Consider the following 14,319-nt stretch of genomic DNA (forward strand, 5'->3'; position numbering starts at 1 on the left):
TGAAGCATTTGCGAGTCCCTTTGAAAGGGCGGCACGCACACACACACGCAGGGCTTCAAACAGGAACCTGATTCAATAACTCATGCATTTATTTTTAAAATGAATCAGATTAGTCCCATGTGTGACCTGCCGGTCCATCTGTATGAGCTGGACTTAATGGGCACTCTTCTCACGCTTACTTCAGTTTGAAGTATGAGAGAGATAAATTTAGTTTAATTTTCAACAGATCAAGCTATCCATTTTCCAAATGGACCATCTGGATCAGCCTATTAAAATTAATTTATAACTTTGCAGTGTGAAAATTCGTTTGTTAGCTTAAATAAAGTTGCCAGAAACTTTTGCCACTCATCATTGTTTTTCTCGGAAGTTTTCGTCCTACGACTGTCAGTTTACCCCTTCAAAATTTAATTCTGTCAGATCATGCGCCCAACAAGAACTGAGCATCTGCATCCATAATTCAAAACCTGCCACAGCTTACATCTTTTTCCTGTTCCAGCTCACAGAGTCAAGTTCACTGCCTGTTTCTGCTTCTGTTCCCGCTGCTGATCTCCGTGTCCCCTGTGCCCTGCAGACCCTCCTGGCAAGCCAGGGCTCCCACCTGCACAGCTCCAATGCTGGCACTTCTGATGGCAACCTTGTACGACAACCACCTGAGTCAACAGAAGGGTTGCATTTCTTGTAGTAAGAAGTCCACAGCACTGAGCTATGTTGGTCTTCAACCCCTGTGCACAACTTCAGGTGCACAAACAACCGCCTTTTTGTTACCTCCACCTCCTGGTTATGTCTGTTCCACAAACCCTCCTGAGGACATGTTTATGGCCAAGGCTGCACACCAGCACAGCAACCAAGAAACAGCACTGCATCCCTACTTACATACATCAGCAGCTGAACATACCATCACACCATACTTCCCCTGAAGCGGTCTGCTGCATCTCATTCACTTTCTCTAACAAATCAGCAAGGACAGAACACACGGACACTTTCAATAGAAAGACCATGGAAGTAAACAGATCTCCCCCTCTCTCCACATACCCACATTCGTTGCTTCTGTGCAGGAGGTCCATGTTTCTCAATAATGAAATTTCAACAGCAGTGTCCAAAGGGAGGGACAGAAAATATGAAGCTGTATACTCAATATTTACCAAGTTAGCATCTTTCCACTAAGGTACTAGGTACTGAATTCAGCACTTTTTGTGTGTTACTGCTTTCACAGCATTTGCAGGACAGATCTTTTTGGTATTACAAAATACGCACAGATGTAAGGCAGGTTAATCTCTTCCTCGAGGATATGCAGATCTTTACTCATTGATTAAGGCAGAAAAAAGCACAAGACTGCATTTGTCTCTGATTTCCCCACTTAGAGCTGGAAAATTCCCAACTGCTCCTTGTCCATCATTAACAGAGAAAAGGTGCAATATGAGCTTCCAAAATGCTTTGACAGTTCTATTTACGCTTATATAAAGAACCAAAATTCCTTCCACCACAAGATCACACAAGATTTGGGCAACCAACTCTGATGATCTAGACAAGAGGGCATTTGCTTTCAGACTACAGCTTGAACTTGTCCACCGGCAAGCAGAAGTGCTCCACACATAAGGCGCCACATTGCAAGCAGAAGGCCCAAGGACTTTGTCCTGCATCTGCCCTGCTAAAACCTGGGCACAAAGACGAAGGCTATGAAGGCTCAACAGTATGTGCAATGCAGCTGATCACCATGTTTTGAACTATGTCTGGTAAGAAATTTGCTTTATTATAGATAAATGGCAAAGATATTAAAGTTCTATCATCCCACTCTTCCTTCTACCAATTAGTAATATATATGAACGTATAAGAAAACAAATTAGTCATTTTTCAGGTTATTAACCTGGGCATCACCTCCAAGAAAATTCACCTTCAAGGGTAATGGAAAACTTAATTGTTCTGGAAAGCTCTGACTTTCTTGAACGCATGACCTGAAACAAGATAAAATACACTACAAACAAGGCAGGAACAAGAACAGAAGAAAAGGAAGAGAGCTGCATGAACACCGACTGGAGAGAGGTAAAACTAGAGAGTTCCAGCTGACTACACTATGCAGAAATCAAGATTTCCTTAGAAAGACTCATGAGACTCTCCTGAAAGCTAAATCCGTATGGCTGATTTTCCTGGGTACACTGTGACTCGCTCAGAGCCCAAAGGAGAAAAGAAAGAATTTCCACGAGTGTAAGTCAGACTTCAGCTTCCAAAAGCATTTAAGGATTCAAATAGCTAGAAAGTTTTATTGCATTTTTAAAGAGACTGATCACATACCTGTCTAAGTGAATTCTTCTCAGGAATGATCTTCCTAGGGGGCTCATCATTATTACAGTCTTCTCTCTCAGAGGAGTTCTGCGAAAGAAAGTAAGCTTTAATTCAGTTCTTATCCCTAATAGTACTCTGCGAGGAGAAAAGAAACAGAATATTTGTACAACGCAGGCTATAGCATTTTACGTATACACATACAGGAGGCTAACGTACTTCTAAGCCAAACAGCTTGTTATGGCAGAAAGAGCATCTCCTCCTCAACACAGCAACGCACCATTGTGCAGGTACCTATGGAAGAAGCCTGTGCTTTGGGGATTTGTTCTGAAATTACCAATAACTGCCTCTCTGACAAGCTGGAATAACGGCTGGATGAGCATGGTAGCACCAGTGCTCCTAGACACCCCAGTATACCCATTGAAAACAGTGGAACTTGATGAAAACAAGACTGTTAAAGCGTAGGCAGCATACGGTAGCACTGCTACGTTTCTCCCTCCTGCCCCTGACTCCACCTACTACATGTACCATTTCTAGGAAGTCTGAGGCTGCAAAACATAAGCTACCAGATCCAGAGAAGAGATCAATAAAGTAAGGAAAGGGGACAGGAAAGAAGAAATACGAGGGCTTTTGCAGCATGAGTAAGAAAGGACAACAGGAGAGTTTTTTTGTATTAACCTCACAATTAAAGCAGATTACTACTCACTTCAGAGTAAAGATGGGCTAGAGCATCTCTCAGGATAGGCATGAACTTTAGCAAACATCTGGTAAGAACTGCTGGGTTCGTAGGGGAACCCTGTTCTCACATGGCAGTTCCTGTGCACAGGTTCAGTACGCGCCAGCAGCATTGTGACAGCCAGCTTTGGGGGAATCCCACACACACATCTCAAATCAGTTTGATCACTACAGTATTCATAGCCTTAGGCCACATTCCCACGCATTCAGTAGTGAGTAACTAAACAGGTTTTAAAGAGAGACAGAAAAACTGCTTAGGGAGAGCTCTGCCAGGAAAAGGGTGGGTTTCCAGTTCCTTGCAGATGAGCTCAGGGTGCAGAATTTCCAGCAGAAGCGTGCATGCTGTGCCGCTATCCTCTTTTCCCCCAGAGAACCTGCCTGGTTTCTCTGAGGGCCAGATCCTCAGGCAGAGGTGGGCTGCAGGGCTGGCGGAGGGGAGAAAGGCACAGCCAGGAGGTACAGGCAGAGAAATAGCAGATAAGGGAAAACAGTTACAACAAAAACTCAAACGTTTGGGATGTCGTCAGCTGGTGGGAAGGACTCAGTGTAAATCGTGGCTTGCAGACCAACTAGAAATCTTTTCTGCGTTTTTTTTTTTTGTTTGTTTTTCCAAACAAGATATAGAACTCGCAAGGCACCATGGCATCAGGGATGCTGTAACCAGGGTTTTATAATGGAAATCAATCCTAAACAGCCCTGATAAATCGCTGCGAGAGGTCGGTTTTTAAAAGTTTTCATGTGAGGTCTCTGCCAGGACCCAGTTATTGCATTAAATCCAGCCTAGGAAGGACTGCAATCATAAAAACACACAAGCTAGAATCACATATCTCCAAAAAGAAAGGTCAGACATTAAAGCTGCTCTCTGCTAATCATGAAATACAGCCTGGTAAGTGGCTAAATTCAAGCGAGGATTTTAATTTCTGTGCTTTGGAGAAACAGACCAAGTACAAGAACCACAGAAATGCAAGGTGAGAGCTGTGCATTTCTTGGAAATGCATTTAGTTGCCCAGGTCAGGAAGTCTGGGGGGACTGCTTACTCTTTCTGGATGGTTTTTCAATAGTCGACCCCTTCCCCACTGCAAGTGCCAAAATGTTTTCCCAATCTTTTCTACGGCTCTGAAATTTTCCATCCTTTCTGCATTTCAAACCATCAAAGATTCCCCCACCAAAACTATCAAAAAGGAGAAAAATCAGTGCTGATGCTGGGAATTCCTAGTTCCTGCACAGCATCAAGTTATCTGCTTTTCCTTTAAGCCGAGCATCTGATTTTAAGAGCAAGCAGAGGACCATTTTGCATTCATTATCTTTATAGGTGGCAAGGCTAAGAGGTTGGCTGAACAAAGACCAGACAAAGACTGCCAAGTGCATATGGTGGTTCACAGCTTGGCGCCTCACCATCCTACAGCACCAACACAGCAGCTCCAATCGCAGCCTATTAAAGAGGAGAGCTGCTCATGCACTTTTGTCGGCAAGTAAGTTCCGCTTGGTGAAGACAGAATGACTGGAAAGCATTACACTTAAGGAAAAGCACAGATGTTTGGAACTCCCGCTCATTTCTCAGGAATAGGAAACCCATCGATCCAGGTGCAGGTACAGGATCCTGCATATTTCAGGACTAACTGTGGCTGTGTGGACGTGATTTGCACTTGATAGGGCGACGCTTAGGCACGGCCATGGGAAGAGCATAACGTAATTGACTGAAACGGCACATCTATATATTTCTCCTTGCTGAACAAGGTGGGAGGAGGGATAAACACACGCGAGGTCACAACAAGGTTTGCCTCGGCAGGACTTCAGCGATGCTCCCGGCCACAGGAGAGGAACAAAGGGAGGACTGCTCCGAGCACCCTCTCGTGGCTGCTGAGATGCACATCCCAGGCACAGAGCTGGAAAGGAGCATTTGGTATCCAGACGGTACCTTGGCTGTACTCGCTGGGAATACTAAAGATCTGCGGCGATTGTACTTGATACAGAGGGGACGAGCGATGAAATTTATTAGGGTAAAAGGAGCAAAGAAAAGCAGCGCACACAGAAAGCTGAAAAAGCCAACGCAGGGGAAAAGGATAAAATCCCCAAGGCAAGCCTTCCTTCCCAGGCTGGCCAAAACCATGTTGGTTACAGCCGTGGAACTCACATGCAAGGGTCTCTCCTTTCACACAAGGACAAGGGAGGTACAACGAGAAACACCAAAGTCTCCAGACCCCAGACCAATCAGCCCCGGTGAGATGAACACACAGGGTTACCACAGACAGGCAAAATAATTTCTCAAGGTCACACAATGACGGCGGAAGTGCCAGGATGAGAAGGCAGCAAACCCAAGCTGACGTTTATGTAACCTTCAAAACCTGCCTCTAACAGGAGGCTCTTGCAACAAGAGGCTTTGCCCTCCGTAGCTCGTTTTTCCTAAAATGGCCACTACTGCCTGGAACGAGAGCCTTTTAAATCTGATTTGCATTTAAAACTTCAGCCTGTAATTAACAGAATAGAATTCCGTGGCAGGTTGTCTTAAAGACCACTACGAAATTATTACTATTTAACTCTCCCCATGACGCCTCCTCCACCACTAAACACACCATGCTACGATGCGTACGAAATCCCCAGGCTGAGGCGTTTGATGGGAGATGACACGCAGTATTTTGTGTACACAGCCCAGCAAAACACTGCTGGGAACGAGATATAATACATGGATAAATGCACTCCCAGGGACTACCAATTGGGCAGAGCTACCTTTAGTACCGCCTCGCTCGTCGCGGTGGAAATCAGAGCCCTGCCAACTGGGGGAGGCTTTCTTCGGTGCCGTGCTGCCCAGCACTAATTATAAAGCGGTACAGATGCAGCCTTTTTCTGAGCGTGGGGAGGTGGGGTGGGGGAGAAGCGTGCGTCTATGCGAAGAGCACAACTATTTTTTATGCTTTCAAATTCTTAATCCTGTTTGGAGCTGTCAGTGGGGGTTAATGGAAGCCTTGGATAGGAGAATTCCAATCTGGTTGGCAGATGGATAGGTTGGTTATAGCTGCATAACTATGTCTTGCCTGCAGGCACAATTCAGAACACTGTTAAAGCAATATAAAGTCTCTGTCAAGCTGAACCATTTGGATCAGTAGCAAGGAGAAATAATAATAAAAAAAGGAGTTCATTTCTGGGCCTTGCGCGTTTACGCTAGTATGCAGAAACTGATTAATTGTCATCGTGTGCTGGTCTGCTATACCTCGGATTTCTACTTCTGGAGTAGATTTTGCATGCTAATATAATCATTCTCCCTCTTGAGACATTAGCAAATAATCAAATGAAAAACAGGATCATAATTTACTGAGATTCGGGCAATTCTCTATGCAAATTTGACTTGTTATTGCTGCTGCCTCGTTAATCTGAATGCCTTTGACAAACTCCTTTGATTTATGAACTCGTGACAACTCCAATGTGTATATATTTTGCTAGATTGACATTATCATTAAGAGTGGGTGGACTGAGCTCACATGAATGGCTGATTTTATTCGCTGGTGTCTGCTGCTCAACAGCTGAGCATCTCCTTCTCACAAAGCCCCTAAGCACCAGGCTCTTCCCATCTACCCATCCATTCATCATCTCGATGTTAATTGGCCCAGGCTTTAAGCAAATTTTCAACACGATTTAAAGGCACGATGACACTGATTACTGACCCTCTGCCATACGGTGCCTATTGATTAACCTGACAGAGATGATGAGCTTGAGGGAAACTAGGTGTGTGCGGACCTCAGGGGGAAAAAAATATATTGTTTATGCAGGCAAAACACTTGTCATTATCCCAAAGGCCAGAATTTGTACTGCACTGGCCCTTAAAACACACTATTGCTTTAAACACCTGCATCCAATACAGAAAATGCTTGCTTGCTGCGGAAAAAATGATTACAAATTTGATGTCATGTGCAGTCTGTATTTTAATCGAGTTCCCTGATAAATAGACCCCCTCCAGCCAGTCGAGCCTCTCTCCAGCCACGGCGTGTGAATGCATCGGCTCCAACAGGAGCCAGGGCAGGGCATGCTTTTAGTGGTATCAGCAGATCCAACCACATGGAGGAAATCTACTTGGGTATTTCAGGTCCCTAAGCAAATAATGCAGAGGGAACGCGGTGTCCAAGCAGTTAGAGTAGAGTAAACGTTTCAAGGGCAAACTGGATGCCAGATGCAGCCATCGCAGTGGTTGCTGCCACATTAAAATAGATGCTCTAGTACACATGGGCAAAATACCACATTTCCCCTTTCCTAGTGCAAACTGTTGATGGCACTTGACCCTCAATATCCAAAGAGGATTCAGGCATTTTAGCAGAGCTCAAAAATAACTGGCATCCCCTTTCTTGCCTCTTGAAGGGTCCCTGTGATGCACTTGCTCCTCCTCACCGAGGGCAAAGGGCTGCTGTGTTCCGCAGCTCCCTCCTGGCCAAAAGCAAGAACACATCAGCACTGTGCCTGCAGAGCAGTGCTGGATGGAAGGAAAACGAAACAGAAGCGCTGCTTCACCCTACCCAGCCCCAGGTTAAGGCTGTCACTCACTGCATGCTGCTCTTCCCCAATTCACGCAGCCAGCAGCCCAGATGCGTCTCTTGCTTAGTCTGGGGAGGGGGCGGAGGGGTTGCTGCCCTAAGATGTTAGGAAGTTGTCTCCTCATTTGCATCATTGATTGCGGGAGACAGAACAAGGCATCACTGGGTAAAGGTACGGGGAAATGAGCTGCAATTGTCTGATGCCTGTGTCAGCCAGAGTGCACTGAAAGGGGAGAGGGAGGGAGGAGAGAAAAAAGAGAGATGTGTGGAAATAAGTGCCAGGCTAAGACTACAGGCCCATATAAGCCTTACGTTTCCCTTTCCAATAACCTTTGTAAGTGATAGATGAGTCCAAGCCCATTGTTATCGTTAAGGGACTGTCAGCATCCTGATTTTATAAATGCTGTCTGTCAGTTTATAAATATCTCAGCCATTTCAAACAGTGCTTGGATGAATCCTGGCATAGCCAATGTCAGCCTGAAAGCAGTATTACCGTTAAAAAAATTATGGGTCTAACATCCACTAAATGCATTTAACAACTGCTTCTCCTTTTTCTCCTACCACAAGGCCTAGAGCATTCAAATTCATGCTTATTTGGCTAGTCACCTGCTAGATAAAAGCAGTCTTTAACACTGGTTATGTTCTTTGAAAGGAGAAAAAAAAAAAACACCAAGTATAAAAAATCAAGTTTTAAGGCAATTCTCTGCCTGTTTGGTATATAAAACAAAAATGACAGCTGTAACACACAGGGAGATCCATGGCAATGAAAATGCAGAGATAAGTATTAGACCCCATTCCTCTCTGGCATTTGCTACTCTGAACATACACTGAGATTAGATCCTTTCAGAGAAAGCCATAAATTGCAGGATGTAGGCACGAGGGGGTGACTTCAGCCCGGAATGGAGCACAGACAAGTTTCCCAGCCCTTACAAGTTTCAAGTTAAAAGATACTTCTGCACGGGGTTTATGCCTCAGCATAGAATAATGGCAAGAGAGCAGACCTGCTGCAGCTTTGGAGCAACCGAGAGCTGAAATGGAAAAGAAATGAGCACAGCTGGCTTCCAGCTCCTACCTGTTTTTCCCTTATTTTTCCCACTCACATCTATAATTTGCAGATTAAAGGAAGATACATATATTCAAAGCAATGCAGCTTGATACTGGAAATTCATGGCATAAAGAAGACTTCCTTATCAAGTCAATTTAACTCATAAATCATTGGTTCATTAGAAATGGTGACCTAAAGATGGGGGGGAGTCTCAGCATTATGAGAACAGCAAACTCAGCTTAATGTTAAAACATCAGAAGCCAGTATAAATATCTGAGATCTGATAAAGAAACGTATCAAAAAGCACGAATCTGAGCTGCAGCTAAAAAACACCACAGAAATCCAGGTGCGGGGAAGAAGGCATTTAGGGAAATTCTGAAAAGCCAGCTTTACTTCGTAGACATTTCTCAAACAAGAGTGGGAGAGAGAGAGAGAAAATACGGCTAGTGAGAACAGCCTTCCCCGTTCCCCGGGAAGCAGCCCTGCTTAACATTTCTGTTCTGTGAATTTAAGAGAGTCAGCAGTGGTAAATTTGTTTTTAATATTCAAGCTTTCAAGCTTTGCGAGCTAGTTGGCCAATGGCCCTTTCTATTCCAATGTTTGTTGGTGCCTTATTTACACAAGCATTACATCCGGAGAGCCTTTGAATATAATTTCACGTGGATTAAGGGAAGAACATTTGCTTCTGCTAATCAGGACATCTGGTTATTTTTGTAACTCAGACATCTGCATTAGGCAGTTCGACTTCGCCATTCCTCATAACAAGGTTAGAGCTTAAGAAGCCTTAAGGACCTCTGGCTAAATGTTATTATTTGCATTTTTCCACAGCCAGGTCTGTTTCAGAATTTCTTTTCCTAAATAGCACAGATCGATCAGCACCTTTGCAGGTATGCATGCTTTTATAGCTAGCACTTTCCATGCATGATTTTATAGCGTACATCTTGTACTCGGGATTTTATAGTAGTTCAAAGCCATCTACATCTTTTTAAGGAACAGAGAGCACATATTCCCAAAAAGCTTGGGTGAAAACATCCAATTAACCTTATGATACACATAATATGGGCATGCTTCTGAATACGCCATCGGGCCACTTACGTAAGAGCGGTCTCAGACCCGCTGCGAACCTTATTTTCGTGATGCTTTCGGTTGTCTCTTACCAGCAAGTCACCCTGCATACCTACTCCCACGCTGCACAAAGCAGCCCTCTTCCATTTCTATTCTTTAGGACAACCCTAACAATTTCTCCAATCTTTTAAATCCTTGCTCAAATTCTTTAAGTGGTTTCAGACGAGGCTGATTTGTCTGCAGGGCTGCCGAGTTGTGCCTCACATACTTCAGGAAGACAGATTTTGCATGCAACAGAAGCTTCTTAAAGAGGAACAGAATCAATCACAGCTTGGCTCTCGCTTCTTTGTTGCTGTCATTTTGCTACATTCCTTTCACAAGAATTCATATTCTACACTCATCTCGGGGTGCGGAAGTGCCGAATGTTGAAACCACTCATACTCCTGAGTTAGCAGGATTCTTCCCTCCCCTTCCACAAACCACAGCTCTTCTCAGCGTGTTTCTTTCTTCCACCTTTGAGTAAGATGCTGTGCTGATTTTCTCCTGTGCGTACGGAGAAGGAAGCACAAAGCCTGATTTCACAGGCTGTGGACATGAGCCAACATCCAAAAAAGGTGTCAAAAACATATTTCAGTACTAACAAGAATCAGGACGAGCCAGCAGATCATGGGAGAATCTTTTAAAACTTTTTACTTATTAAAGTTCTCTAGATAGAGATTAACTTTCTTCCTACAATATTCATTACAGATTCATCTGCATAGGAACTGCAAGAGCTCTGAGAAATGGGCTGTAATATGGGCTAGTCTTGCTGCAGCTTTCATGTCCTTCTTGAAGAAGGATTTTGCTACTTTTTACAGGACCAGTGCTGTTTCATCACTCTTACTATAAAGCCCCTCACTCTCCCATCTCTGGTCATCTCTTAGCTTCATTATTTTAATCTTCCCCCCTCAAAGTATCTCATTCTGAGCTCTCCCATCAAGCAGACCAAAGCTCATCCAAGACTCCTTGCACCCCTTCCTTAGAACCCATGGCTTGCTCACTCCTACACATCTAATTCAGCCCCCCTGCCCTCACCTTGCTGCACTGCTTCAAGCTTCTCCTGGTGACCTTTCTCTTATTTTTCCCATTTTTTTTCATTGCAAGCAAGGAGGAAAATATATTTTTAAAAAAATGTCCATCTTTGGGCAGATGTCTGCCCAAAGTCAAAATGGCACCGTCAGCAAAGAACCCCCAAATCCTGCATCCTATACAGATTTTTCAATCACAATTCCTCCTAAAACAGTAACTGCAAGCAGCACACTTGTTTAAAGGGAGGGCTTTATGTCATGAACAATGAGAGCCAGGTGATCCTACAGCCAAAGCCACTTGGCATTCCATCTGGCAGAGGTTCCAAGCACTGTTCAGGTGACACAGCCCCAGCTCCCTGGCCTTTCTCACAGCAGTCTTTGCCCAGGCAGGTCTGGCTGTACGGTCCAGCTTCCAAAGTCACACACACCCCAAGAAATGTCAGCCACCACTGGGCAAAACTGGTTAACTTCCAACACACAGCACAGCACATCCACTGCTACAGAACGCAGCTGAAGAAAATCAACGCTCATTAGATACAGTGGTGCGAGTTTAAATGTGCCCCAGCCTTCCATCTCATCAAGCAGAAATATATATATATTTTTTAAATAGAAAAATACACAAAGGGAAATGACAGATCAGGCACTTCATGTCTTAAGGTTCTGCTAGCCAGTAATATGGCCTCATAATTTATAACAACTAGCACCCAAGAAAAGAAACCTGGGTGCTCCCAGTTTGTCTGTACCAAAATTAAATGTGGTAACACAACAATTCCAATTCAAAAGCTCACTACTTGCTTCTGTTATTACAAAATAATTCCAACACTGAAACATCATTTTCTTGCAGGGAGATACAAAATGTCATTGCAAATCTCACCGCCCTGGGTAAGGATGAAGAGTTGGACCTGCTTTGGAGACCATCAAATCAAGCAGGTAGCCAAGCAATCAAAGAACGAAAGATAAAGGTGTGTATAGCAGCACGTCTTTGGATACCTTGGGGCTAGCAAACATTTTGTTCCTACAGGAAATTATACAGCTCTAGATCACCAGCTACTGAGATCCACTATTTGCAGCTTTTTGCTACGACATGAATGGCTTATTAAACCTACAACATATCGTTTTAGTTAACTTCTTGGTGGAGAGGGGCCAGGAAAACAAAATGTACTTAAATGCTGATTTTTTTTTTCCAGGCTGAATGCCTTTCATCCAATAAGACATTCAAAGCAGTGACCCAGCAAATGGATTGAAAAAGCAATCTTCCGTCTCAGTGCCACATTATCATTCCTATTCAGTATTCTCGGTGAGATATCTCAATCAGCTGGATGTGTGTGTAAGTGACAGCGCAGCCCATTGCTGGGTTAATTAAACATTTGACTTTAACACCCTCCCCGTCATTAAGCAAATAAAAACAGATAATTCAAACTGCACTTCATCCACGGGGTACACAACATACATGTCAAAATTAAGAGAGTCCAAGGCCCTCGGGGAGTTCTACTCGGGGAGGTAATCAGTTTAAATCTTATCTGGTTTATCAATTATTCTATTGATTAAAGCAGGGTGATTATACAAAACTCCTTCTTGCCACATGGGATACATGTCAGCAAAGCAGGACAACGCAGGGAGGCTCAAAAACCATTTGAAGGAAATGCAGACAGATGAATAACCGGCTATTAGTAGATGCCAGCAATCCATAGATGGAAAACCTGATCCTTCCTTTTAAGCAAGTCCTTCCAAATTAGACTGCCAATGTTGTTACTTCATCTGCTTTCAAATCAGATCTATACGTTGAAAGGGCAACATCTCTTCATTTTAAATGGACAAGTTCTTTGCCCGCATTTGAAACGCGTTTTATTGATACTGGCCTCGGAACACAACAAAGACACCAAACACAAGAAATTATGGACTCTGAAGGGCATTATGCTTATCCACCAATGAGCTCAAAAAGCAAATGGAAAGGGCATTTTCAGGACTTGAATTCTACCACAAGCACCCATGACACAGCCGTAAGTAACATGCTATATTTTAATGATCCAAGTGTGACAGCTCAGAACTGAAACCTCGTGCTCTGGGGTTTGGGGGATTTTTTTGTCTTGCTTCAGAGGATTGCAAAATATGAGCAACCCTAATAAAAGCACATTTTGCACATTTTCACAAGCCCTCACAAACACAATTGCCATACAGCAGTCCTCACTGCTCTTCTGCATTCAGCCACGGGACACAAAGCAATTCCAGTTACTGCTTTCTTGTTGTTTGCAGATGAAGAGAGGCTGACCAAAGGACCAGTCTCTGCTCATACCCTGTGCTTGTGCCCATTCTCACTACTTTCCCAGTAATACTCTAACTCAAGTCTTTTAGAATCACAGAACCATTTAGGTTGGAAAAGATCACTAAGATCGAGTCCAACTGCTAACTCATCCCCACTGACCACGTCCCTCAGTGCCACATCTCCATGGTTCTCAAACACCCCCAGGGACAGTGACCCCACCACCTCCCTGGGCAGCTGTGCCACTGCATCACCACTCTTTCCGGGAAGAAATTGTTCCTAACATCCAATCTGATGATATTACTCCGTTGCATCCTAAACCACACCCTAAAGTGGCCCACACAAGGCCTTGCCTTACACGTACAAGCTGTTGGAGCTTTTAAAAATGTAACACTGCAATCTAGGAAAGAAACAACTGAAATGTATTTCTAGAAGTTCCTCAAAGCAGACAATCAGCAGTAGAAAAGAGATCAGCCTTAAACCAGAGACTTTTTTTTTCCATAACATGCCCACAACCTGCTTCATCCAATTGCTCTGGTACCACCAACTCTTTATTATTAACCTAACTGTATCTCCATATTAAACCAGGATGGAAGCCTGGGTCACAGCACAACAAGCCGGAGCTGGCAGCGACGATCTGCTCCCAGTGCTGCGGGGCTGCAGTCATAGAAATGTTAGGAAAGGAGAGCTAAAAGCAGGCCTGAAGTGTGCTCCTGCCCTTCACCTTCAGAAGGGGCTCACAAACCTCCCTGCGCTGCGTGTGCATCCAACCATACTTCAGCCTCTTTTCGTCGTTGGAAGCAAACGGGAAGCCTGCATTAGCATGCTGTATTTTACTCTCTCCACTAGAAATACTGAGGGTGCTATTTGTAATTGTATTCTTTTAAGAGGTTTGTTCTCTGCAGCTGTTTTCTGCTTGCAGTGTATTTTGTGTAATCAGCACATCATCATAAATACATTGGCTGTTCCCCCGAGGGAAGCTGTCACTGTTTAATTTACAGAACAACCTGGCCAATGTGAATTCTAACACTACAGCACTATGGCACAAAGTTACCACACTCAGAAAAACAGGTTTCTATGAATTTTTATATCAAAAGCTGGTCCCAGGACAATTTCAGTTCTAGAAATAGATTGTTTCTAAAAGCACTTTACACACTGGCAGGAATGGGCTCCTTCCCACTTACAGCTTCTTAAGGCAGCACTGAACTCACCCCCATCTTATTTTAAAGGTGACAACCCCAACCCCCCCAACACCACAGCTCCACTGCTGAGTGTGCCAAAAGAAGGCACTGCAGGAGGTGTCCTATGCTACCCCACTTTTTTAAATGAAGAACAACCCCAAACATCATG

At 44.0% G+C, this 14,319-nt stretch overlaps 1 protein-coding gene across 12 annotated transcripts in view; it reads right to left on the reverse strand.

The window, feature by feature from the left end:
* The window catches only part of BTRC (beta-transducin repeat containing E3 ubiquitin protein ligase), a 112,518-nt gene that overhangs the window by 64,723 nt on the left and 33,476 nt on the right, over positions 1-14,319 (reverse strand). For 8 of the 12 annotated variants that reach the window (XM_090145396.1, XM_090145393.1, XM_090145402.1 and 5 more), the window contains one exon: positions 2,290-2,367. The exons of the other annotated variants lie outside the window; for them this stretch is intronic. In XM_090145396.1, the coding sequence (XP_090001522.1) occupies positions 2,290-2,367 (78 nt within the window). The remainder of the gene's footprint in view (positions 1-2,289; positions 2,368-14,319) is intronic. 12 annotated transcript variants of the gene reach the window in all.

Source organism: Phasianus colchicus, chromosome 8 (genome assembly GCF_987193195.1).
Source record: "Phasianus colchicus chromosome 8, bPhaCol1.hap1.1, whole genome shotgun sequence".
NCBI classification, from domain to species: Eukaryota; Metazoa; Chordata; class Aves; order Galliformes; family Phasianidae; genus Phasianus; species Phasianus colchicus.